Source organism: Seriola aureovittata, chromosome 20, assembly GCF_021018895.1.
Source record: "Seriola aureovittata isolate HTS-2021-v1 ecotype China chromosome 20, ASM2101889v1, whole genome shotgun sequence".
Classification (NCBI taxonomy): domain Eukaryota; kingdom Metazoa; phylum Chordata; class Actinopteri; order Carangiformes; family Carangidae; genus Seriola; species Seriola aureovittata.
Window position 1 is genome coordinate 9,641,972 of NC_079383.1, and position 27,000 is coordinate 9,668,971.

Consider the following 27,000-nt stretch of genomic DNA (forward strand, 5'->3'; position numbering starts at 1 on the left):
AAACTCAGAGCTTCAAATTACCCTTTTGAGCCACTACCAGTCAGAACGTCAAGTAAAGCTAAGCAATAATACAGAATTATCATTAATGAAAATTATCCTAAATATTATTCTTGTAAGTCACTTAATGACTCAAGTCAGTCAGTTGTAAAAAATAAAATAAACTGGCTAATATGAATAAATCTATGACAGGATATTTCATTCTAATCAAACTAAATAAATAAATCATCAGAAAGACATTATGTTATATTATATTGTATTAAATAGCCTACAATGTCAATCGTATTATTTTGTAAGCCCAAAAGATGTTGGATTGGCCTTGAGATGAAAGAAACACTGACACTCCAATTTCCAATAAAAGCTAAAAGGTCAGATGTCAGACCAAGACAGGGCATTACTGTATATGTTTGGTGTGTGTGTGTGTGTGTGTGTGTGTGTGTGAGAGAGAGAGAGAAAGAGAGAGAGAGAGAGAGAGAGAAACAGAGAGAGAGACAGACACAGAGACAGAGAAAGAGAGAGAGAGAGAGAGAGAGAGGGGGAGAGCGAGAGAGAGACAGAGAGAGAAAGAGAGAGAGAGAGAGAGAGAGACCCAGTGAGAGAGAAAACAGTGATCTTGTTGTGATAAATGCACAGAGGTTGCAGCCATTCAGCATCACATTTTCTGTGGTCTCACAGCATCTGGCTGTGAATTACTCCATTCAGCTGGCACATGTGCTCAATATGCCAAACTGGGCAAAAAGGCAACAAGGTCATACACTACGGTCATCAAGGACTTGGCTAACTTGACCCAACTCATTCACCCAATTCATTGGCAAAACCATAAATTATTATCTTTAATAGGCTCATGAATTTCCTATAAATATCATAAAAGAACACTCTTTTATTCTGGGACAAAACTGGAGTATTATTGTTGACAACACCTGAAAGAGTTAAGTGAAAATGAGGAAGGATTATTTTTGTCATTCCTATAAACTGATATGTTAACTACTTCAAAAATGGTGCGACGCTTTAATTCCATATTTGGGAATAATATTAAGAACAAGAGAACCGAGGTTGCCTCCCAGGCCCCACCTGCTGTTCAAAGTACACACTTGCATTAACGCGAACCGTGCAGTAACAACCAATCACATACTCAGATGTTAGGACATGAAGCGGCATTAGACAAGCCAGTTGCTATTGGTAGCCAAAGATCAGTTATATCAAGATAGTTAATTTTCAATACTAACCTATAAAACGTTGTTATAGCTGAATTATAATAATTGTAAATTATAATTATACTGAATCATAGTGCCCCATGCCGTAGAAAAGCAGGCACGAGTATGAATTTCTGATTATTTAGCGTATCTAACTGATAAATGAATGAAGGTAATTTATGCAAGCTGTCGGTACTACAACAACTACCATTAACTTACAAAGACCCTAAATATTGATATTTTTGCATTTCACTTAATTAGTGGGCATAAATAAAAGGTAATGCCGAGAATTTGAGAGATGTTCTCCGTGTCTTAGTGAAGCCGGAAGTGCGCACGAGTGAATCCTCTCACTTCCTCTTGCTACTTTTGGCCGTTTGTAACAACAGCAGCATCAGACAAGGGATTACCTAATGATGGAAGAATTGGAAGGTGAGAGAAATTCCCCTCCAGGAGCATTTTAGCTGTATGGTGTTAAAGTCGAACTCACCGCCTCTCCGTTTCCATCCTTCTAATTTTGCGTACTGCTTTCGCTTGCCAGTTCTGATAGCAACCTCTTTTTTGTTTGGAATTTAGCCCATGTAATGCTAGGTAACGCCAGGGCCAAAGATGAAAGTAGCTGCTGCCTGTCTCTGTATGGGTGTGATCCCTACATTAGCCACCGTCGCTATCCAGTGTTAGCATGCTGTTAACTAATAAACCTTTAAATTATTGAAACCACCGTATTGCAAAGGTCAGTCGGATGTTACATTTCTTGTGTCTACCGTTATACTGGCAAGTGTAATATATAAACTACGTTTAAAAATCTTAAACCTTAGCTTCTGACTGACTACCTCTGTCTGTTTTCAGTGTTTGTAAATTATTGACAGAATCCATGTAAAATGAACATATCAAAGCAACAATATATGACACATTAGTTGGTTATTGACAACGACAATGCCCAAAACACGATTTATGAGAGCGAAACTAAACATTTACCATACACCAAATATTGATTATCTGTGTGTGTGTGTGTGTGTGTGTGTGTGTGTGTGTGTGTGTGTGTGTGTCTTCTTTCTATTTCTTTTTTTTTAAACACATGATCATTTCATCAATAAATTAAGAGTGGCCAGGTGTGGTCCATTTCTGTTCCCTTTGATATTTAACCTTCACTACACACTATCTGTTATTTTTTACAGATAGTGAAGCTCCCCCTGCTGAGGATCTGTCTCAATGCAACACCTGTAAAAGAATGTTCTTCCCTAAAGTCCTGGTAAAAATCATCTTCCTGGTCTACAGTGTAGTGTTGTGAGTCCCTGAAATGAAAATGCTGTGGATTTGGTTCAGCCAAAATTGGTCTCTGTTCTTATGGTCAATATACTGTCCTTAAAAAGATGAATTTGTTGTGTTGAGTATACACTATTTTGACTATGACTATTTTCCACAGTGATGATCAGCTGACAGGATGTCAGCTGTTTGGACAATAATGTATCATTGACTACAATCCAAATAGCCAGCAGGCCATGTGGAGAGCTCAGTATAGGGAAGATGAAAGTTTTGACAAAGCAGTAAGGCTATTTGTTAGAGCAGATGTGTGAAAAAAATGGACTAAGGACCTACTGTAGTGCTAAAATGCATTGCTGCTAAATTCAAGTCTGGGAGCAGTGCCGACTGTAAATAATGGTTGCTATGTAATGGAATTTGTTACCAAGGAATCAAACAGAAAACACGAATGCCAGATATCTTTTTCAAAGAGGCCACTTTTATCAATAAGATTGATGCATTTTTAAATGACTTGTAAAACTTATTCATAATTGACTTATTATGTAAAGTGATTTGTATATATGATGATATGATATATGTATTTACTTTAGTAGTTATACACATGGATAAAGATGATGCATATTTTTGTTACTGCCACTGTATTTGCTTTTATCATCACTTTACCACATGAATGTGACTAAAAAAAGAATATAGGGCTGGATTTTACCACATCAAAACTACAATGATTTCAATAAGTTGTTGGAAGATATTGTTTCCTAGTAATGCAAGTACACAAATGTGCACTTATACAGGCACTAAGCCTCATTAGCTGACAATGGCTACAGTACTGCATAGTGCATTAGTTTATTACTTTTGTTGGCATGTATCTGTAAAGGGCTTGTATCTACATTACGAGATTAAAAGGTTTGAAAAAATTGGATGCAGCATTCAATAGATTATAAGTGTCATTAATGTTACACAATCAAAAATATAAACTAGATTCAACTTGAAAGAAGTGTGTATTATTTACCTAGCAATTGTCAAAGAATCATATATCTCTTGCTTTTTGCTGCTTTCAAAAAAAAAGTTTTGAAAATGTGCTAGAATAAGATAAAGGTACAAATCACAAGTGTTTCCAAAATGTGTAGAAGGGGATTTAAGTTTTACAGTGTGTAGTTATTGCCTACTTTATTTCTCTCTCCACAGGAGAGGCATGCTAAAATCTGCCACAAGTCAACAACAAAGCGGAGGAAGGTTTTTGACTCCAGTAGACAGCGAGCTGAGGGCACCGATATCCCCGTACTCAAACCTATCAAACCAAAGGTAAGGCCACACCTTAGGATGGGGATGGAAATCCAACACAAAATGTCCAAGAGAGTTTAATTTGGTTAACGATTAAAAAAAAAACTGCACATCTCAGAAACACTGTCAAAGCACTTGATGAATTCAAGTTTTTTTCACGTTGTCATTGACTGACATTAAATTGTCATGTCATTAAATTTTTTAGAAATGTATTTTGTTATGGTAATAGCCATCTACTTTCATGACAAAAATTACTCATCTATCTTTTAACCTGAGGTCATTCATTAATTCATCTTTCTAATTTAAAAATTTAGGAGTAATTCATTGGTTGGACAGTGCAAGTTTCAATATGATATTCCATATCACAGGTCAAGAGACTATATATTTTCAGGCCACAAAACAGCAAATCTGCTGCCTTAATCATAATCTTGTTTATGCTGGCTCATGTGAACAATTGCTATAATTACATACAACTCACAGTGGCTTCAGAAAGTATTCAGACCCCTTCACTTTTTGCGGAATTTATTGTGTTATAGATTTAATTATAAATGGATAAAATTGCCATTTTTACACATCAGTCACACTCGATATCCCATAATGACAAAGGGATCATGTTTTTATAAATGTTTGCAAGTTTATGAAAAATCAAAAACTGAAATATTTCATTTACAAAGGTCAGACCCTTAATTCAGTACTTTGCAGACCCTAATTACAGCTTTGAGTCTTCTTGGGTCTTCAAGCAATGCACATCTGGATATGGGCAGTTTATCCTGTTCTTGCTGGAGGATCCTTTCAAGGTCCGTCAGATGGGAAGTGTCTATGAACTGCCGTCTTCAGGTTTCCCCACAGATGTTCTGTGGGGTCTAAGTCTGGGAATTGGCTGGGCCACTGAAGGACAGTCACTCCCAGTACTGGAACACTGGATTAAAATTATTAACGACCGTAGTATCAATAAGCTATGACGTTATCGGTTTTGCTTCCAGTAATGGAGAAATTAAAAGAATAGATTTATTATTTATTATTGCTACATAAAATAATAAAATCCGTCACATTTTATGTCACCAACTCTGTTTCTGATTAGATGATTTGTCGATGATGTGTCTTCATTATTCCCAACTATTCCAGTCTTGTCTTAGCTGTATTCTATGGTAATTGTCATGCTGAAGAATGAACCATTGCCTCATCCTCAGGTTGTGTGCGCTCTGGAGCAGGTTTTCTTCAAGGACCTCTCTGTATTTGGCTGCATTTGTCTTTCCCTCAATTCTGACCAGTCTTTCTGTCCCTGCCCCTCCACCTGCCGCTCCACCATCATAGAATGATGCTGCCAACACTAAGGATGGTATTAGCCAGGTGATGAGGTGTGCCTGATGTTGTTCACCAGACATAGTGTTTGCGGTTTTGTTGATCACCTCTGTGATCAAAGCCTTTCTTGCCAAGTTACTCAGTTTGGCCGGATAGCCAACTCTATGAACAGTCCCGGTGGTTAAGAATTTCTTCCATTTCACAATTATTGAGGCCACTGTGCTCCGTGGAACACTTGAAGCTTTAGAAATTGTTTAATAACCTCGCCTTGATCTATGCCCAGCCATAATGTTATTGCAGAGATCTACAGAGAGTTCCTTAGACTGTTTTTTGCTCTGACATGCAGTATGAATTGTGGGACCTTATCTACAAAGGTGTATGCCTTTCTAAACTATTTCCAACCAGTTCAGTTTGTCACAGGTGGACTCCAGAAGTTGTAGCCATATCGCAAGGATAATTGAAACAGGATGCTCCTGACTACAGTTTGGAGTACCACAGCAGAGGGTCTACTTTTGTAAATAAGAGGTGAACTGGCAATTTCACCCATTTAAAATACAATCTACCACACAATAAAGTGTGACGGGGTCTGAATACTTTCAGTAAGCAAAGTAGGTCACTGGAACCCAGAAGGAATCAGCTGTTCAAATATGGTCAACATAATGATCATCACTGTGGTTGGTACAGCTAATGTTTTTGATCTTTGCTGACCCATCTAGAACACTCAGTATTTTGTGTTGGCAGATTATTGTGTAAACCACTTTCAATTGTATTTCAGTCACAAAGTTCATCTGCTACTGAGAAAGTAAGTTGATTTGTATTTTTTTCATTTGTCCTTTCTTTTTGTTTATAAATTATTTGTAGCAACTGTGTTGCTTCAGAGCCTTTCACTCACTCTTTCTAGCACTATAGTGATTTCCTTGCTTTGCAACATTGGCTTGAATAGTCGGGAGGCCTGTCAACTCATACTGGTGGTATTAAAAATCCAAAATCACTTTCCTACCTACATTCTTCAACTGACAATATTCAAATGTATTCCTTTATGTTTTCACTTTCTTTTATGGTTTATGTTTTAATTGTCTTAATTCTTGAATTCTCTTGTGGCTGCACTACTATAATTCCATATAATCTGTAATATCTATAATCTGTTGTAAATTAGTGTTTGACAACTCACCCTCAAACTACAGCTGTCTGCTTAGTTTCTGGCTCTTTCTTTATAGAAGTTGTCATGAAGTCTCAAGGCACTGAAGGTCACTCTGAATGACTGATACTTGCTTATGTCATTGTGCCCAGTTTGAAGTCTGTTGTCTGCCAGTTCTTAAGATGTCAAAATTCTCTCTGTTGTCTTGACTTCAACTTTCTGCTGGATAATCACTCTATCCTCCCACTGGAATAACAGTATTCTCAGTTTTGTGGCATGAAGAAAACATACCTCTACTTGTCATATGGTTCTCTAGTTGTTATGTGATGTATAATCATTGGCAATTTTGAAGTCCTTAATAAGGAGCCAGAAATAATAAAACCGTTGATTGAGTTGTCAGAATATAATATATAGAAATGTATCATGTAGTCAAGATCTTGAGGAATGAGGAGGATACTGTAAATAGTGCACAGTTGGAGGGAATTATGGAAAATTTGCTTAAGTTTCTTCAAAATCCTTTGTTTTTACTTGAAGACCATATAGGAGGAAGTGTGAAGTCAGTGCAGTGTCATGTTGCAACAGAGGCAGCTCACAGTGTGCCCAGTGAACGTCTACTATCAGCAATCAGCTCTACATAATAGCTCTAAGAAAGGGGATATTTTTTACATTTCAAGGCTGAATAGAAACAAAGTTATTAGTTCCCATAACAATATGAAGTATGTTATTGGGATCTGCATTCAATAAAACCATCAGTTTTCTATTATTATAATAGACCTACACCTAAATAAGAGAGGAATAATAACGTGATCATTAAAGTTTGGCAAAGAGAACATTTCAGAATACAACTAGCTTTTTGGCATTCTGGTGACTCAGTAAGATTTTCTTACTTTTAGATTTTTAAACATAGAGAGAAACTAGAGACACAAAGACACACAATCAGCTGTTTAGTAATGATGACATACTCATCATGACTCAAGTCATGATAACACATCAGAATGGGCAGGTTGGTTGTGGTACAAACAAGCTGGTGAAAGCATCACCTCTGTGTTGCCTCTTGCCAGGCAGAGCTGCCTAAGAAGCCATCCAACTGGCGCAGGAAACATGAGGACTTCATTGCTACCATCCGGGCTGCCAAGGCCCTCACTCAGGTCATTAAGGATGGGGGACCATTACCCCCACCTCCTCCTCCTACTTATGACCCAGGTAACACATACTGTAACTCCAGTGATTAAATAAGAAAATAGAAAGATTTCCAGTAAAAATGACTGATTTATTTTTACTGTTAAGAAACTCTTTATAACTGTGGTAATAAACTATGATGAAACAAAACAGCTACTTACTAACAGCAGGGCACAATATTCCTTTTTAGATGGTAAATATATGAGGATGTAATCAATAATAAAAAGAGTTTGAAACAGTAAAGCAGGAGTATGTAGGTAATGACAAAATTATAAATATGGGCTTGAAATTAATCTCAGGTTTATATAGTTGGTACTATCACTGGTATATTTTCCCACCACCTGTTTTGTCTTTAGACTATATTCAGTGCCCTTACTGTCAGCGGCGGTTCAACCAGAGTGCGGCTGACAGACACATCAAATTCTGCCAGGAGCAGGCAGCCCGTATGCCCAACAAGGGCAAGTTAGGAGATACCAAGAAGCCTCCTGGTCGTACACAGGTAAACACATACAGAGACCGTACTGGTCACTGTATGTGCACACAACAGACAATTTGTGGTTTGTTGGAAAATATTATTTCTTTAATGGAGTCAAAATACACCTGTATATAACATGTTTGCCACTGTTAATCTGGTTTGACATGTTTTTAAAAATAAAAGATTCAAACATGCACTACCTTTTTGGAGAGAGAAACCATCACACATATTTGCATATTTGAGGGTATCATAGTACATAACATTTACACACAACCGAAAGCCATACTCCGTGTATGGTTATCTCTGTTGTCTGTTGGCTACCATATAGTGTAACATGACCTATGTGTTCTATTGCAGTGTCTCCAGGTAGAGTGACTATGTTAATGCTTTGCATCATAGGACATCCATATCTAAAGTTTTGTAATGTGTACTTTAAAGTGGCAAGAAGTATGTCAAGCAAAAGTATGTTAACCTTTTGGAATGACCTGGTTTTCTGCACTGATTTGTCATCAAATGTGACCTGATCTTCATTTAAGTCAAATATGTTTTTTGTGTCTTTATTGAACACAGCCATTAAACATTTACAGTGCAGGTGGAAAAAGTAAATGGACTTAATAATTGGTTGAACCTCATTTGGCATCTGACTGGGCAACTCCAGAAGGTGGATTTTCTTTGGCTGCAGTCATTTTGTAGTATATTTATTTGATGTTTAGGGTCATTTTTCTGTTGCATCACCCAGCTTCGACTCACCTTCAGCAGGTTGACAGACACTCTGACATCCTGGAAGAGACCTTGATAAACTTGAGAATTAATTTTGCCCTTGATGATGTTGAGCTGTCCAGGTTAAGAGGACTTCAAATCATGATGCTCCCTCCACCCTGCTTCATCTTGGGGATGATGATATTAGGATGTTAGTATGCAGTGCCCTTCTACACTGTACAAGTCAACCTTAGTTTCATCCGTCCATAAAACATTTTCCCAGTAGCATTGTGGAGTGTAAAGGTTCTCTTTATAAACTTCAGGGGCACAACATTGTTTTTATGGATAGAAACAGTTTCCTCCGTGGTGTCCATGGAAGGACACCATGTTCCATGCACCATGATTTTCGTATGGTTGACTCATGAACAGAGATGGGAACCAGCTCCAATGATTCCTTTAAGCCTTTAGCTGTTACTCTGAGATTCTTTTTTAATGTTACTGAGCATTGTGCTTTTGGAGTCATCTTAGCTGGATGTCCACTTCTAGGGAGATTAGCCACACAACTGAATCATCTCCATTTAGAGACAGTTTGTTTGACTGTGGACTGATAAGGATCTAAACTCTTTGAGATGACTTTGTAACCATTTCCAGCTATATGAAAATCAACAATTCTTGATCATAAGTCTTCTGAGATCTCTTTTTTTGTGATGGTTTACATCAGCAGATGTTTGTTGTGAACAGCAAACTCAAAATGTTTTTAAGTGTCTCTAACCCATACCTCCAGTCTTGTTTTATTGATTGGACTATAGGGTTGATAAAAAGCTTTTGTTGATGCCATTAGCTGAGGGGTTCATATACTTTTTCTAGCCTATACTGTATGATGTGATAATTTGAATGCTGTTTTGAATATGGACAAGAACAATCCAATGATTTGTGTGTTATTAGTTAAAGTAGATTATGTTTGTTCATAATTGTAACTTGGATGAAGATCTGACCATATTTAAGGACAAATTAATACATAAATGGAGGTAATTCCAAAGGGTTCACTTACTTTTACTTGCCACTGTATTTTGTATTGTAGTATTGTGTATTTAGTGTTTAGTGCTTCCCTCTCTTTCTTCAGTACAAACCCTCTGCTCCTGTAAAGAAGGTCAACTCTCCTGCTGTGTCAACCATCCCTTCAGCCTCCTCTCGTTTACCCCAGAGATCAGGCCTTGGACAGCCCACTGGTAAAACAGCACTGCTGTGTTTATCTCTCTCTTCTCTATATTTGCAAGGAAAAACATGATTTTTCAAGTCATTCAATGAAATTACTTTCAATGTCATTTCAAATGAAATGACTTGACAAATCAAGTTTTTCCTAGTCCAAGCTAAGTTTAGGACCACAGCAACACTAACACTGTCTTGTATTACTGTCATTATTTCCCTCACCCCGTTTCTCTCGCTCTAGGAATCCCCTCTGGTAAGGTCTCCTCTGCAGGTTCAATGAGGAGTAACCCCTCCGGCCTCACAAGTCCTCCATCAGGGTCAGTGCGCACAAACTCTGCATCACATATAAAAGGCATTATTCCGTTGTTCACTATGTCCCGATGTCCAGGAAGTACTTCTATTTTTACCTTTTAAAAGAATATTCCCTAGGGGATAAATAAAGTATCTATCTATCTATCTATCTATCTATCTATCTATCTATCTATCTATCTATCTATCTATCTATCTATCTATCTATCTATCTATCTATATAGTAATGTCTCTTCAAGCATTTGTTGTTTCAATTTTATTGTTATTGTTCACTTTTTATGTCTTTGCTATGGTATGCAAGACATTGTGTCTACATTGTACCTAGCTTGGATCATTTAATTACAATAACCACATAAAGATGATTTAAGCTTCATAATTACACTGCAGATTTCCTTTGTAGAATAGAGGATCTGTTTTACTTTGGAGCGCTTGCATATGCATGTTATTGAAGAAAGACTGAATTTCTTTAAATCACTGTAGCTCAGTAATAAAATTGATAGTAATTCTAACCATACAATAATACATATATATTTATGTAATATCCCTATGCTATTTATTTAGTGTTTTCTACTAACTACATTATCTTTTGTTTATCTGTGATTGAGTGATGAACAGATCAGTAAATGTGCCAGAAAAAGTAAGTGAACCCTTGAGAATCTACAAATGTATGCATAAACTTGTATTAGAATATGGTCAGATTGTCATCTAAGTTGCAATAATGAACAAACACAATCTATATGAACTAATCACACACAAATCATTGTATTCTTCTTCATATTGAATATATTATTCAAACATTAACAGTGTAGGCTGGAAAAAGTATGTGAACCTCTCAGGTAATGGCGAGATAACACATGAAAACATCATCCCAGCATGGAAATACGGTGGAGGGAGCATAGTGATTTAGGCCTTTGCTGCCTCTGGGCCTGGACAGCTCACCATCATTTAGGGGAAAATTAATTCCCAAGTTTATGAAGGTATCTTACAGATTAATGTCAGGGTGGCTGTCCACCTGCTGAGGCTCAGTAGAAGCTGGGTGATGCAGGACTAAACATGAAGATAAATCTACTACAGAATTACTTCAAACAAATAAAATCCACCTTTTTTGTGTGGTTCAGTCAGAGCCCAAACCTTAACCCCATAGAGATTCTGTGGAATGACCTCAGAGAGCTGTTCACACCAGACATCATAAGAATATGTCTGAGATGAAGCAGTTATGTTGGAAAAATTCTGGAAAGTCCTCCAGAACATTTTGCATGTATGATCAGCAGCTACCAAAAAATGCTTGTTTGAGGTTATTGCTGCCAAAGGAGGTTCGACCAGTTATTAAATACAAGGTTTCACTTACTTTTTCCACCAGCACCAGTTCAATGGGTGTGTTCAATAAAGCCATGAAAAGTTATTATCAGTTGTGTGTCACATTATGTTTGTCAGTTAATGCAGCAACCAGATAATTCCAAAGGGCTCACATACTTTTTCTTGCCACAGTAGTAGGTTAGTAGAAGCTCAAATGGATGGTTTGAACTTGAGATCTGTGCTACAAAACCAGTCCTACAGGTGATTTGCATTTGACACATCCTTGTCTCTCTTCTCTTTTGTTTGTCTCTGATCCCTCTGTTAGTGTGGGAAGTAAAACACGAGCAGCAAGCTCTGGCTATGGCTCTGTGAGGAACACTCATTCTGGAATAGGACTCAACAAGAAGAAAGCAGACTCCTATATATCAAGGTGAGCTAACGCACAAAGACATTTGCTCCACAGAAAGTCAGCAAGAATGAATGAAAAACCACCATACAGTGAAACTGTCCTGACCTCTTGTGGTTTGGTGGTGTATTTCATACAGCTGATGAGTCTGTTCTGGTCTCACTGAGTAACCTCTTTATATAAACACACTCTAGAAAGAATGCACACTTGGAGAATTTTACTAAATTAACCTCTTACAGATGCTATTAATTAGATAAGTTTAAGTTCAGTTCAGTTAGATCTGTTTTTCAGGTTTTAGTTATGTTTTAGAAATGGTTATGCAAGCCACACAACTCCAGGCTCTTTGAAAAAAAATGTCTTTTTAATAAAAGTAAGCTGAAACGTGTGATAATATAGTCCGCATAAATAAATGCTGACAGTTGCTGATTACTTGCAGTACACTTTATACAGTAAGAAAGCCCAAGCATTTTTACTTTCAAACTATGCCTTGCCCTATCACAACACTAAAACATTTTTTTCATCCACTTAAAGGGATTTTAAGTTATATTGTGTTTGTATGTTATGTTGCTGTCTACTTCATTTGGACTCAGATGATACTCATTTTGCGGCTGTTTTAGAGTATCTTAAAATCCCCATATTATTTAAACTTTTAATAATCTGTTTACATTAACAACATTATCAGCAGCCCTTAACTATCTTTAAAAACAAGTTAATGTATGTCTTTGTTAAATTTCTCAGGAATGATGTCGATGGCGATAACGAAGTCGACAACGGTGGAATGAAGAGCAAGTTCTGTCATGCTTGTGGGACCAAGTACCCTGTTGAGTCCGCCAAATTCTGCTGTGAGTGTGGGGTCAGGAGGATGTGCATCTGATGGCTGTCAGAAGAAGGAGAAAGTAGAGGAAAGCAGAGGTACACCGATACTCGAGCTAGCATCAGAGAGTTTTACCAAAACTCATGAGAATTTTACATCCATCCATTCTACCCTATGTTTTCACACTTGGGTCTAGTTTCATAGCAGTAAAGTGGTGTAATCAGCAGACAGCCCAATGGTGTTGTGTTTTCTTTTGTAATTGCTGTATGGACCAAAATACAGATAAGGTGAATCTAAATAAAGCTATTAAAGGTTAGGGTTATGGTTTAGGAAGTGGTCGGCATGTATTATCACATTTTTCTTGCAGTCCTGCTAAATGTAGTACAAATTATTTTTTCGTAACACAAATATAATAACTTATCTAGTATAAAGCTGTGTTAAAATGATCATTTTCAGTAGCTCATATGACTGCCACAGGAACAACCCACTCAACCCGTTACTAATTGTAATTGGCTTTTTTCTTACTGCAGGATTTGCCCACAACATTGCTGCTTTTTCCACTAGCTCATACACATTGTTGCTGTGAAACAAGAGGCCATGGAGGGATTAAGAATTTGGTCATGGGAAATATTGTGGTCTGGGTTGGTATTATTACAAAATCTTAATTTTAGAATAATTAAGAAGAGTACCCTGTAGAGGGTTAGGGTTAGTATCAGTCAATTAAAGCCACCGGTGCATCCTTAGAAGAGATGTGTACCAATTGTAGATACAAGCTAAGAGGTGTGTTGTAAAATGTGAAAAAGGAGGTAGAGGAAAAGTGTTGGATAAATCATTAAAGGTGGGTTTGATTGCCCCTGAATCTCAATCCCCTGTCAACCGTGATTTTAAATGTATCCCTTAGTCCCATCTGCCTCCACTTCATTTACAAACGGAATATGCTACTATTGAAGTGCAATATGATTGACTACTGAAGAAAACAATGCATTTTTCTAAATGAAAAAAATTAGAATTTAGGGAAGATATCACCTTAGTTTGACGGGGGCCACTGAAAAAGTGAACTAACCGTTAAGTTAGTTCTCTCTTTGCCGCCACTTTACAGGCAGTTTGTTTCCAGCTCTCTTAATGTTACCATCATAGGCCTGATGTCTGTAAAGAAATGTAGCATTTACTCAGTCTCTTTTATTCCCTCTCATTTTATACAATGAAATGAGTTATTTATTTTATTATCCCCATTAATTGTCACTGAATGAACAATGACTGCATCTTTTGTTAATGTTATACAGAATTAAAATGTGTTTTTATTTGAATTAGTATGAAACTTAAATGCACTTGGATATGTTGCAATTGTTTTTTTGTTTTTTTTGAATGTTTATATTAAGTCAGTATTCAATGCATTAATGTTTTTAGGATTAAAAGTACGGTTACACTACAGTCATTTGAAATGCTCTGTATGGGTATGCTTGGTCTTTCTGCTTGATAGAACAGACACTATTTGTGACCCCACATAGTTCATTTACAGGTGGGACAGTAAGTGTGAAAGATCTCTACTTGAGGTGCATGGCTAAAGTTCACTAACCGCCAAACTCTTATTGGTTATTTAAAAGTGATTGGGTATGATAGTCTTTAAGAGGTAAGACATGTTTTCCAAGAAGCTACCTATATTACCTTACATGACAGAATATATAAACAGACTGGGCGGGTGTGTTTTTCTGTACTGATTAAAACACTTGTTAGCCTGGATACCTGGTTGTGCACTTAATGCCATGTATATCCACCATCAATAAACTTCCATTGAGACAAGTTTGATGGAGTTGTGAGAGTCTCTGTTGAAGAGAGAGGAAGTAGAAAACAATATACTGCTGTCATGCTGTAAATCATTTAGGGTAACAAGTACAAAGTAACATATGAGCCTTTGCATTGTTGTAGATATAAATATATTTGAATACATATTCCATGGCTCATATACAATATTAGTTGCTCTAAACAAAACATTTTACAAACAGAAATTGACTACGTGATAATGCATTAAGTATGGTCCCTAACAGGAAGTGAAAATAGCTGCTGCACTGAAAGTGGGAGCTGGAACTATCAACAAAGGCTGCATGTTTGTTTTTTTGTTTTTTTCATGCATTTCTGATACACAAACTGACAAATGGCATATCTAACAGAAAAAACAACAAATGTGGCAGTTGAGCATTTTGGCTCCCCAAGCACATTCTTGGTAAGTTTTTTTATTTTTATTTTTTAATTAGGCAGGTATCGTTTATCAAAGCAACCAACTGAATGTGACAAGATAGCTTCTTTATATGTATCCCAGAACAGAGTCAGGCCTGTGAGACAAACTAAACCATCTGTGGAAGCATGTGCTTTTAAAATATCAATCCTACTCAATGATTAATCAACACCATGTCATCTTAAGGAGAGCACCTGACACAGCCTGAAACAACAGGAGTTTTAGATAACAGAGATAACAAAGATGTGCCAGGGCTAGTCTCTCTAATCCAAAGTGAAAGCAAAACTGAATTTGAGCACCTTAATATTTCCTGGTCATGCTTGAGGACTCATCACTAAGTGCAAGTAAATGTCATAGCATATTCTTTACAATCTAATTGCTTTGAAAAATTCCTTGTAACTTAATCTTACAAAACAGTTTCCCCTTTGTACACACCTTCAACCATCTAAAAGCGTCTTTGTTTGGTGCATCAAGCACTTTTATGGAGTCATTCATGTGGATTCTGCATGGCGGTGGGTGGTTCATGCAGCACATATTTGGTCCAAAGCATAGTGTGGGACAGTCCAGTATGCGGGACGGCCTTGGAACTTTCTTTTCCAGTTGGCTTAATAGCTTGTTTCTGCGTAGCTTTGAAACTTATCTGAAGAGTCAGTAGTCATGCAACACACAATACAGTCGCAAGAGATATATACTTGTACTTGACAGGATAGCTTAAATGAAGTGGGAGCTTCCTCTTGCATAATCCAATGAAGGACTATATAATGCAGAAGAGCTGCAGTTTTTTTGCTTCACAATGTGCTTGAGTTTGGTCTCAGGTGTTCATTAATAGTAGAGTATTGAGCATCTCGTAGCATTCAGTCATGATAGACAGGATTGCCTTGGCTTTGCAAAGATTTCGAGTCTCCTTGCTTTTTCTCTGCTCGTTCCGTCTTTGTCTTGTTGCTGTCTTCAACTTCGTGTTGGGTTCTTTCATCTAGTCAATAGAAGTCACACAAACACAATGTGCTAATTAGTGTTCAGTCCTTTTAATGAGATGACTTGAAACCTATAACTGATGTGCATTTGAACTGATCTCATGAACATCTCTTAGGTATAATGCTAAATCATAATGCATATGTTGGTGATACGCTCTATCATTCCAATACACAAATTATCAATGCATATTTATTCCTTCTCACTGTTAACTGAAACTAGGCTCAGTCTACAGTCTAATACAAATCAAAGTCTGACCTCCACAGCACTGACAGTAACCAAAGAATACCATTCTGCCTCTAATGTCGGGGTTTGATGGCGTTTGATCAAAGTACAGTTCTGGTATGTTTGATCAAAAGTAAGGCACCACCTTAAAAAAGTCCAAAACCAACCATTTTAGAACCATGTGTGAATGAGTGTTTTAAACCTGTGTTAGTCTTGTTAGGCCTGAGGCTGTTAAGAGGCTCTGACTCAGGCTTCAACTATGAACCTGAATCAAATTTGATTGACGCCACAGTGTTCAAAATGAAGTACAGGTAAACATCGAAATTCATAACTGATCCAGAGATAAATGTTTTATTTCTGATTTTATTTAGGAAAATACTTATTAAATTCCAACATGCTTGTTTGTACTGCATCTTACTGAGCTAACCAATACATCAATGTGGAAACATACACTTCTAAAAACACCAGATATCTGAATTTATGGCATTCTAGTGTGATTCAGATAGACACTTGAAAACCTGAGTTCAAAATGCAGCCAGAGTAACCAAAAAACCTTGAATAACTTTTGCACATACACTTTCTGCTTCTGCCTGGCTCTAAGTTAACTAGTTCAAGAAACAAATAGGCTCATGTTTGGATACGCTCACACAGCCAACTGGCTATGTAAGCAATCAGTGAGTCACCCACTATGTGGCAGAAGGAAACACTACAGCCTGCCAAAATTCCACTGTCTTTGTTAAGAGTGTGCCAAAATCTTACACAGAGAAACTGAAAGAATTAGTTACTTGGGTTTGTCAGCGTGCTGCTGGCCCTAACGCTACGTTTCATTCGAGAAATAACCAAATAATGTGGCTACACTTACCGATTTCTCAAGACAAGAGCAGTGTATTGAGTTTATGACGGACCCGACCAGTCCGTCTGTGTGGGACAATCTTAATTTCTTCATTTTGCAGGTAAGGAAGTGCAGGGTTCTCACGACATTCTGCAGAATAGACCTATGTGAGCGCTATGAAACAGTTAAATAATACAGTGTTTATCCTCAGTGACCTCAAAAAATTGAAACCCATTTTCAATAGCATACTCAACCACCTTTGGTCTGGTGCTATGCATCATAATGATAATGCAACAGCTGACAGTAGTGCATTGTGCAGTTGACCAAAGGTTGATGGGTTGTTGTTCCTTGTGAGAGATGTTGCTTTCAACAGATCCATCACAAAGGAGCTTGTTGGAATTACCCATCCCCATTAAGAAGTTGTGGAAATAGAGATGCTGTTGCATATAGCTGTGTATGCACAGTAGATATCAAACGAAGAGCAGAGGCAGGGTCTCTGTTTTCATGGTCACTTACTCCCACCATATATATTTTGATAACGTTTCAGGAACTAAAACATTACTAAATGATATAACAAGAGGAAGGACATACATCAAAAAAGGCCCAACTAATCAACAAAAGCAAAAGGTATGATCAACATTTTTGCTGACAACTACAAAATAATCATTACTCACCGCAGTGTCTGATGTGCAGCGACGTAGCTTGCGTTTCAGTTCTGGGCAGGATGAGTTGTGCAGCAAGGCCATGATCCTTCCGTTCTTGAATGAATGAGAATGACAGTGGTCAATGTTAGTTATACAACTGAAGTTTTTGCAGACGGACCAAATCAAGCGTTCATGGGGGAGGTAGATTTAAGTCTTTGTAAATATTTGTAAACGGCAGCTGTAAACATTTTATTGCTTTCAAAGCATGTTTTAGATTATTTTGAAGGTGGAAGGTTGTATCTTTGGTTATGTAAAAATTGCGACAGACCATATTTACAACTCTTAGTTGCACCCAGTGGGAATGGGTCCCCATACAGGAAACAAACAAACCTAAAAGTGTCTAGACATGCAACAAAGTCTTTTGTCAAGCTCTCGAGGTTTACACAAAAGCAAATAATATTTTACACCTGTTTGAACTTTTAAGTACAGTATATAATGACCAATTTCCAAAAACCACTGGTTTAAATCCTGACATTGATGTGCCATTTTTCATTCAGTAATTTTTTACACTGTAGGCTAAGTGTTTTTTTTTTCATTTCTTTTCTTTTTTTGACATCATGCAAACCTGCAAACAAGCTTGTTTCCTTGTTTTGCTTTAGTTTCCTTGTATGACTGGCTGTACCTTTCGTACTGGGGCATTTCAATGAAACTGTATAGTGCATGCACAGAAAATGGTTAAGATTTAATATCTTATATTAGGTTGCAACTGTTTTTGCACAATCCTCATGTCCAGGGTCTCAGCTCTCTTTAAAGTGCCGCTTTAACTTCTTTGCTTCCCTTTACAGTATTTATATCTCATTAAAGGATTCTTAGTTTCCCTGGGTTGAATTTATCAGTGCAATTCCTAAAGTAATTTTGTACAGTCAATCTATTCCATGCTGTAAAATACATACAATATACATTTGATTAAACTGATCCCTTGAGCTGTCATTACCCACCTGTAAAGCTTGCTTCTTACTGAAGGACATTAAAAGTCTATTGCCTCTGAGTGTAGTGTGGGAAGATAAATAAGTAAACAGAATTGGTGTCTTACTGCGTTGTCGAGCTCAATTTGCACGATTCCCCTATAATCGTTTCGAACTTCTTCAGGAGGCCTTATGCTGTCACAGGACAGAGATAGAGGTAGAAGCAGAAGAGCAAAGAGACTGATGCAAAAAAGAGGCTGAGAGTTTACGGTCACAGTGAGAGATACAGGGAGAGAGAGGGACAGAGGGGTTACTCATCTAATCTGAAATATGTTTGCATATATTACATATGGACATTTTTCATTTAAGGAACCCCAATAACTCTCCAAATATCAATTTATTTTAAAACACATTTATTACTGTGCTCTGCAGAGAATCAAAGCAGTCTAAATCTTTCACTCCATTACTGAGACCGTATTTATTTATTTTATAATGTTGGCCTGAATAACAACCAAAGGGAAATGACAATATTTTATACATTTTCTCAAGGAACTCAAATGTCTACTAGTGTGACCATGCACTTCATTAAAAAAAAGAAAAAACACTACAAAACCTAAAACAGCAGAACAATACACCCCAGTTACTGTAATTACAATAAGCTTCCATGAGGCAAAAATATTACCTATAGGAATGTCAAATTGTCACATGTAAGCCCATTAATGGAAAGTACATGCTTTAAACTGCAGTTTAGAGGTACTACCCTTGTACTTTATCTTAGTATTTTCATCCAGTGCTACTTTAAACTTCACTACATTTCAGGGGGAAATGGTTTAGCACTTTTTTACTCCACTACTATTTGATAGATATAGCTAGTTAAGTTATACATAATAATAACTTAATAAAACGTGTTGCATGGTTATATATGAACTACCATACAGTGTGTAAAGTAACTGGCAATAGCTACACCTTAACCATAGCTACACCTTAACGCTCATGCTCTATTTATAATGCTGCTTACATTAAATATCTTGGCAATTAAAATCCACACTTTGAAAGGGGTAGCCTGGTAATTTAACTATTTCCTTTTACCCTTTTTATACTTCTGTACATTTACCCATGTAAAATATTGTCTGCAGGGCTTGTAGTGTAGTAAGTTAGTAGTAGTTTTTACATCTTCGTATTGGTGCTTTTGCATGACTGAAGGATTATCTGAATATCTTACCTGTCACTGAACTTAAAACATTCACTGAAGTGGTCCTACAGCCCTGCATGAGTTTATCACTTCTTGTAAGTCATAGATCAATTCCCGTAAATCCTAAACCTATTTCAGTTTCTTTCTGAATGGCAGATGGGAAGTTATTCACACGGAATTCCCCTGTTTGGAAAAGCCTTTCAGCCAACATACAGCATATCAGCCAGTCGCTCGGCTGGGAAGGCAGAGGGACGGATGCGCGTGTAGTCAGCTCCCGGTAAGTTTCGAATTCGCCTTACTACTCTGCTTTACATGCCTCAGACTTTGCATATGGGCTTTATTACCCCCGCACTAACACTGACCACACTTCGGCTTCAGTTCGGCTCGAATCTGGTGCCTTTAACGTCACTTTAATTCAGTGCGTCACCACTTTAGGCCACTTATGTTCACGTACATGCAGTACGTTTCTTTACTTACCATTGGTCATTCTTCATTCATATTCACCGCGGGCTGGAGCTGGAAACACACACTCTCGCGTGTGTCTTCATTGCGGCTTAGGTGCTCCGTTTGTCTGGCTTTACACAACAAACGCGGTTGTCCTGTCACTGTACCCACGGTTCTGGTGGCTTTTGAGCGCAAAGAATACAGTCCTTTCCCACGTCCTGCGTATCTCAGTTCTGCAACCACAGCATGTGATTTTACTTCCGTCCTCACTTAGCAGCGGTTTCACTTTACTCGTCTTAAGGCTAATATGTCCTGGCATCACTGTGATGGATAGAGACAACCAGCGTTTAAACCATTACGCGTTGTTTTGCGGCTCATGTGGTGGGGGCAGTTTTGCATATAGATACACAGGTGCAGGTCATGGCTCAAGGCTCGTGTTGAACCAGTCATTCACTCACTCAAATGCTCTATTTAAGCAAAATCTTGTCTATTCCACATAGAAGAACATGATTAAACGCTGCTTTAGATGTGATGTTCTGAGGATGAATCATCTGGTCACACAAGCTCATCTCTCTAACACTCACTCATTTACAGTTGGATTCACATTCATTCATTCATTCATTCATTCATTCATTCATTCATTTACTCTCACCCTCCACATCCTCCATCTCACATTGTGGTTGCTTAACATTAGATTCAAAGGCTTGAGAGCAGGCAGAGGTAACTGGTTGAGCATCATAAGACAGCTAGTTTAGGGGTAAGGTGAAGATTCATTTCAGGTTAAGGTAAGGGGAAGAATATACAGTGGTGAGAGTTAAACGTTTTGATGCTACTGTGTTGACAGAAAACAGACCTCACCTCCCTCAGAATCTGATCTCAAGCCATGGAATTCTGTGCCAACCATTTGTGATTGTATCTCAATTTTCTCCTTTGCATAGGGGGAAGGAAGTAAATTTCTGGTACTGATTTTATAAATATTGGGAAATAATCAAGTTACAAAGCAGTGCATGATATGTCACATTAAAAAGATTTGTTATTTCAACATACAGTTGTGTATCCGATGCAGTAACATTTTAAAACATGTCTGTTGTCACAGCTGGTCCCACACACTCACTTTCTTAGTGATCCTTTCAGCAAATGACTGGGTGTAGTTGTGTGAAAAATGAAGTGCCCTTGTCCAATGATGTCATTATCTATGTAGATATTATTAATTTTCACCTTTTGTATGTACCTGCCTTTTACAAAGACTCTCATTATGATTTAAAAGCTTTTAAATGTACGTTTATATCAAGATGTGGTGCACTTACTACAGATATTCAGTAGAGTCCATCTGCTCCATATCTGAGTACAGATCATGTTTACTCTGCTACATGGGCCACTGTTGGAATGTGAACTGAGTTGTACAACATAGACAGCCCGAATTAGTCAGAAAACATTGTCATAATACTCTTCAGTAGTTTGGTCAGTAAAATAAAAGTTTAGCTCATTTGACTTGGACCCTAAAACCAAGTCCCATGACTGTCACTAACTTATTCCTCCTTCTGCTAACATGAATAGTTCCTGTGCAAATAAATCCCTTTAAATAACCAAGTATGTGAAAGTTGTTCACAGTTAAATGAGAGTAAGTATAGTCTATCTACATTTCTGGGTTTTGTTTTCTTTTGTCTTTGTGAGAGCAGAAAACACATGTCGTATTTGATCTATGCTGCGTTATTGCCCATAGTTTGGAGGAGATATATTTGAAGAAAGTGCTGCTACCTATGTCCTTAAATCAAAGTGACATGTGGCATGTGACACGTGTACAGAGTTTGAATCATTTATTATTGCAGCAGCAATAATAAATGATTCAATGTGCACTGTAAAAGTATTATACATAGTAATGTGTGTGTGTGTGTGTGTGTGTGTGTGTGTGTGTGTGTGTGTGTGTGTGTTTACGTGCGTGTGCGTGTGTATGTCTTACAGTATTGGAGTCTGCAATAATTAAACACATCCATCAAAACATGACAATGGTGCCAGGAAGCATTGCATCGTGGGACTCAGAATGAGACCAGGGTAACCGTGACAACAGCAATCAAACACAGATTATGTTTCAGAGCAGGATTCCTCTTGTTTCCTGGTATGTTGTGATTCACTTACCAACTATGTGTTAGGTGCACTGAGAACATCAAAGGTGTTTGCATTTCTTTCACTTTGATACTCCACGTTTGTCATCTATGTGCTGATGCAAACTTTCCCAGTTTCACTTGTTATTTTTTAATTATTTGGATCCTTCTGTAATGCTGATGTTACACATCAAATAGTTGAACAAGTGCATTAAACATTACAAATGATCATTAATGTTTGTTGTGACTGCTGTGGTGCTCTAGAGGGGTGAGGTTTGCCGTGTGCTGACAGGAATGAAGTCATGTCTTTCTACGTTGTCTAACACATCATACATGCTGTACTGTACAAGACTTTGTGTCTTCTTTTTAGATACACTGTAAATGACACAGACTCTACATAGGATAGACCAGGATTCACCCAGGCACTAACAGCAAATTATGAAATGAAAGAAACCAAGTTGCACCAAACAGCAAAGACAAAAATGTGTTCTGCTCAGCACTTTCACATGGCAAATACTTGAGCTGGGAGGCCGGCAAGGGGGCGGCTCTGGTGTTTTTGAGTTGTTTTTTTTTCAAACCAGATCAAAAGACTGCTGATGACAACTGCTGATGTCTAACGGGTCTTTCTGTGGGGAGTGGATGATTTCAAGGAGAAAAGGTCTCCTCCTTAAAAGGATGGGTTACAGTTCAGACACATGCAGTACTCCATTACATTTCTTTCATGTTGTCATAACATAATGGATTCTTAGCCAGCTGTTTGTGTTGTATTTTCTGTGTTGGGCCAATTTAAATGATCACACCAGCGCTTTGGTTTATTTTAGCTCTTTTCCAACAAATTGTGTATCTTACTGTAACATACTGGCCATATTAATGTGATTTTCCCTCCATCCAGGCAGTCACTTTGGCTTCATGGTTTCACAATACGAAACCTGCTTGAGAGACAAAATCCATCACAGTGACTATTTTGTCACCTTTTTTGCTTTTACTCTGTGTGGTTACACACTGTCAAAGTTGTAGACCATTAGCGGTGACTCAACAGTAACTTTAAGATAATCCTTAATTAATTTTCATCCCAAACTGTCTGAACCTGAAGATATTGTCTAATACGAAGCAGTATGATTCTAACTATCTCATTGCATTTGTTATTATTATTTTCTAAAATAAATATCAATTCATTATTACCAATTTTGGGTGTGTCTCCCTTCTTTGTTCACCAGCAAGTCATACACCTCTAATTATTTGATTTATAGTAAGGCTACATGCTAAGTGAATAGCATCCTTAAGAGCTGATGACATCACATGGCCTGTTATTGCTATATGTGACTTGTTACACATTATTTTATTCAGTTACATAAGTGTTACTGCATTACTGATAGACACCCTGTATGCGTGTTTATCTCTCCTGATGACTACTGATGAAATTTTGTGGCCAGGAATTACAGATAAAGAACACAAATAATCTCGCTGACTGGTCTGACAAATAGCAAAAACATGATGTTTGGTCATTTGTTTAATTTGCATTTTGTATTTAATTATTTTTTGCTTTGTGTACACATCCACATACTGTATGACACAAGGGTGTGACTTTGAAACACATACTGGAATAGACTCTTGCTCAATACTCTTAGTGAAAACTACATTTGCTGAGAACATTTCTTGTAAACTGTGTTGCAATACATTTTGTGAATGGGAAGGTTTAAAAAGATGTTCAGGGTGACAAAAAGGAGAATGAAAAACAGGAATTTGTGACTTGTGTAATATCACACATTTCATTGCAAATATGGCAATACTAATGGCAACTATGACTGAAACTGTTATCTTGTGTGTTTTCTTTACCATACTGTATATTACATGTTTGTTCAAGTTCTCACCATAATAATACTACTCTGATACAGTATGTGCATAAGATTTTTATATGTACAGATAACCTCTGATATAACCTCTATATAAATGTATTTGTGTAGCTTACTCGTGTAAGTCCAATGTTGTGTGATGTGATCTGTGAACTTTCCATTTGAATGTGTGACATGATCATTAGCTTTCTCTAATGACACATGACATCTATTATATAACACACAGCACAATCATGCAGTGTCATACCTATTTCCACACATTCAAAACCTAAAACCATATGGCCAAAAGTAGCACATACACCCACATATGTGTCACACATTTTAAATTATCCCAACTTAATTTTTGGCAACATCCTGTAGAAAGCCCTTTGCTGTTGCAACATAACAATGTCTCATTGCACAAAGTCAAGTCCATAAAGAAATGGTTTTCTGAGCATGGTGTGGAAAAACACAACTAGCCTGCACAGAGTCCTAACGTCAACCCCATCCAACTGGATCACTGACTGTGAGCCCGGCCCAACTGCTCAACATCATTGGGGCTCTTATGACTGGCAAGATATCTCTGCAACCAGACTCCAAACACTGGTGGAAAGTCTGAAACAAGAAGAGTGGTTACTGACCATGGTTTTGAAAAGAGATATTCAATAATGACATGTAGCTATAACGTTACATTCACCCCACAGTTCGTTTAAATTATCTTTTTTCCTTGTTGTTTGATGCTTAAGACTCATTAAATGAAGTGATGCCTGTGAGATAGTTCATCACCGCCTTTGTCAGTAGCCTTTCCAGCCTTAGAAAATGCTCCCCTTATAAGCTGGTTCATATGCACCCTTCTGCACACATGCTGTCTGAGTTCTTCAGTCTACTGATGCTTCATTCTGCTGCTGTGTAGTCTGTGAGTCGTCAATGCATAAATAAAACCAGACTATGGTTTCCTCACCAGATGCTGTAACATCAACATTTTCCACATTTTCTTCACAAATAAAAGAAGCAATGTATTGTGACTTGTTTACTTTGTTTTTTACAAACCCGGTGTTAAATGAAGGGTGCAACTTTCATCCGATTGTGTGAGTCTGTTTGAGGGTGAGTGTGGAGTGACCAAATCAAGTAATCAAAGTTGTGAAAACTTTCCATAAACACAGGAACAAAACATAACTTTAACCAATGATTTTCACCAAGTGGACTTCACAATGTCTTTATCACAAGTTTAAGAAAAAACATAATCAAAAACATTCCAATGAAGTTACTGTGCAACAGGGTGCCCAAAGGTTAAGGACAGAATTATGCACTGCTTTATATAAAACATCTCAACAAACAAACAAATATTTGTTTAGATCTATTCATCAAACACTTCAGTGTGCACATGCTCACAATTGTGCATGCACATTCAAGACTAAGCAGTACATGGAAGTAGGGCGTATAATGACATCTATAACCCATGGGGAGGGAGGGAAGAGATTGTTATAAATACAGACATGATCCTGTTCTGTTTAGATCGTTAAAATGCCTCATAATAAAAATGGTGTTTCAAAATGGCATCAGTTTCTGTGACTTCTACAAATAGAAGAATGAAAAATGAGGTTTGCACATCACCTGTATTTTAACCAGTTTTTGTTTCACTTGAAAAATATATTGATGAATAGCTTTCATTTTGATAGAACTTAATGGAGGTGCACTTGATTCTGAATGGTTTTATCACCTGATTTGGGCAACAAGTCATATATCAGCTCAGTGGCACCATCTAGTGGTTATTTTTCAACTATGCATGTGCACACACACCTTAAATACACTCAAGCTGAGCACACTGGGTAGATTATGGTAAATTATTTGTGGCATAGATTCCACATGTTGATGTTGGAAACATTCCTTTGAGATTCTGCTCCATGTTGACATGATTGCATCACACAGATTTGCCTGCTGCACTTTTATGCTGTGAATCTCCCACATCCCAAAGGTAACAAAAGTTACACTGAACTCATTAATTTATATAAAACCAGTTTGAGATGACCTTAGCTTTGTGACATGGTTACTGCCAGCATTATCATGCTGGCATGATAAAAAATTTCTGACCATACTATCTGTGTGGCTCAGCAGAAATAGAGATTCATCAGACCAGGCTACACTTTTCTAGGCTTCAACCTGACATGGTCTTCTGCTGTTGTAGACCATCTGCCTCAAGGTTTTACATGTTGTACTTTCAGTAATGCTTTTCTGCTCTCCACAATTTATCTGAATTACCAAAGCCTTTCTCAAGCACATGAAGCGCCCAGGCTGTGTGCCTCACTCTCTCAGTTCTCCTTCTCTATCTCCTCCCTGTTACTCTCTGCAGGTCCTCCCGCCTCCACTAACATTTACTATGATTAATAATGATTATTATTAATGTTATTAGCTGTCATTACTATTTTTATCAGTATGACCACTGCAGTTGCCAATACATTGCTAACGCTGTTACTGCAGCTACTGTCACTATTATTAATATTGTTTTCACTGTACGTTCTTGTTCTTTTCCTCTGTGCTCTCTCCTGCTCTCTCGCTCTCTCTCTCTCTCCAACTCAACCGGCTGAGGCAGATGGCTGCTCGAGGTTTCTGCCTCTTAAAAGGAAGTTTTTCCTTACCACTGTCACCTAGTGCATATTCTTGGTGGGAATTGTTGGGTCTCTGTAAATATTAATATAAAGAGAAGGTCTAGACCTGCTCTATTTGGAAAGTGCCTTGAGATAACATATGTTATGAATTGGTGCTATACAGATAAAAATTGACTTGACTTGACTGTCAGCTCAAACGAGACTGTTATCTTCTGACCTCTCTCATCAACAGGGTGTTTCTGTATGCAGAACTGTGGCTCTGGGTACGAAAAACAAAACCCACTGTATGGGTTTTGTTTTCCGGCTTCTGAGTAAACCCTGAAGACACTGAAAATCACAGGAGATTAGAAGTTTCACAAATACTCAAACCAGCTTGCGATTAAGGTCAGTAAGAT

The 27,000-nt window shown here is 37.6% G+C and overlaps 1 protein-coding gene across 3 annotated transcripts; it reads left to right on the forward strand.

The window, feature by feature from the left end:
* Nucleotides 1-1,517: 1,517 nt before the first annotated feature.
* Nucleotides 1,518-23,373, forward strand: zc2hc1a (zinc finger, C2HC-type containing 1A). Of its 3 annotated transcripts, XR_008826116.1 has the most exons (12): nt 1,518-1,619; nt 2,366-2,439; nt 3,636-3,752; nt 5,809-5,835; nt 7,233-7,374; nt 7,707-7,849; nt 9,648-9,753; nt 9,975-10,050; nt 11,664-11,768; nt 12,483-12,656; nt 19,778-19,898; nt 22,028-23,373. XR_008826116.1 is itself a non-coding variant. In XM_056364367.1 (11 exons), the coding sequence occupies exons 1-10, from the start codon at nt 1,601-1,603 to the stop codon at nt 12,616-12,618; spliced, it is 945 nt and encodes a 314-aa protein (XP_056220342.1). In that variant the 5' UTR covers nt 1,518-1,600; the 3' UTR covers nt 12,619-12,656; nt 13,089-14,358. The 3 variants fall into 3 exon arrangements, 2 of the variants coding, with proteins under 2 accessions (XP_056220342.1, XP_056220341.1); XM_056364367.1 differs by lacking the exons at nt 19,778-19,898; nt 22,028-23,373 and adding an exon at nt 13,089-14,358; XM_056364366.1 differs by lacking the exons at nt 19,778-19,898; nt 22,028-23,373 and having other exon boundaries at nt 12,483-14,358.
* Nucleotides 23,374-27,000: the final 3,627 nt, after the last annotated feature.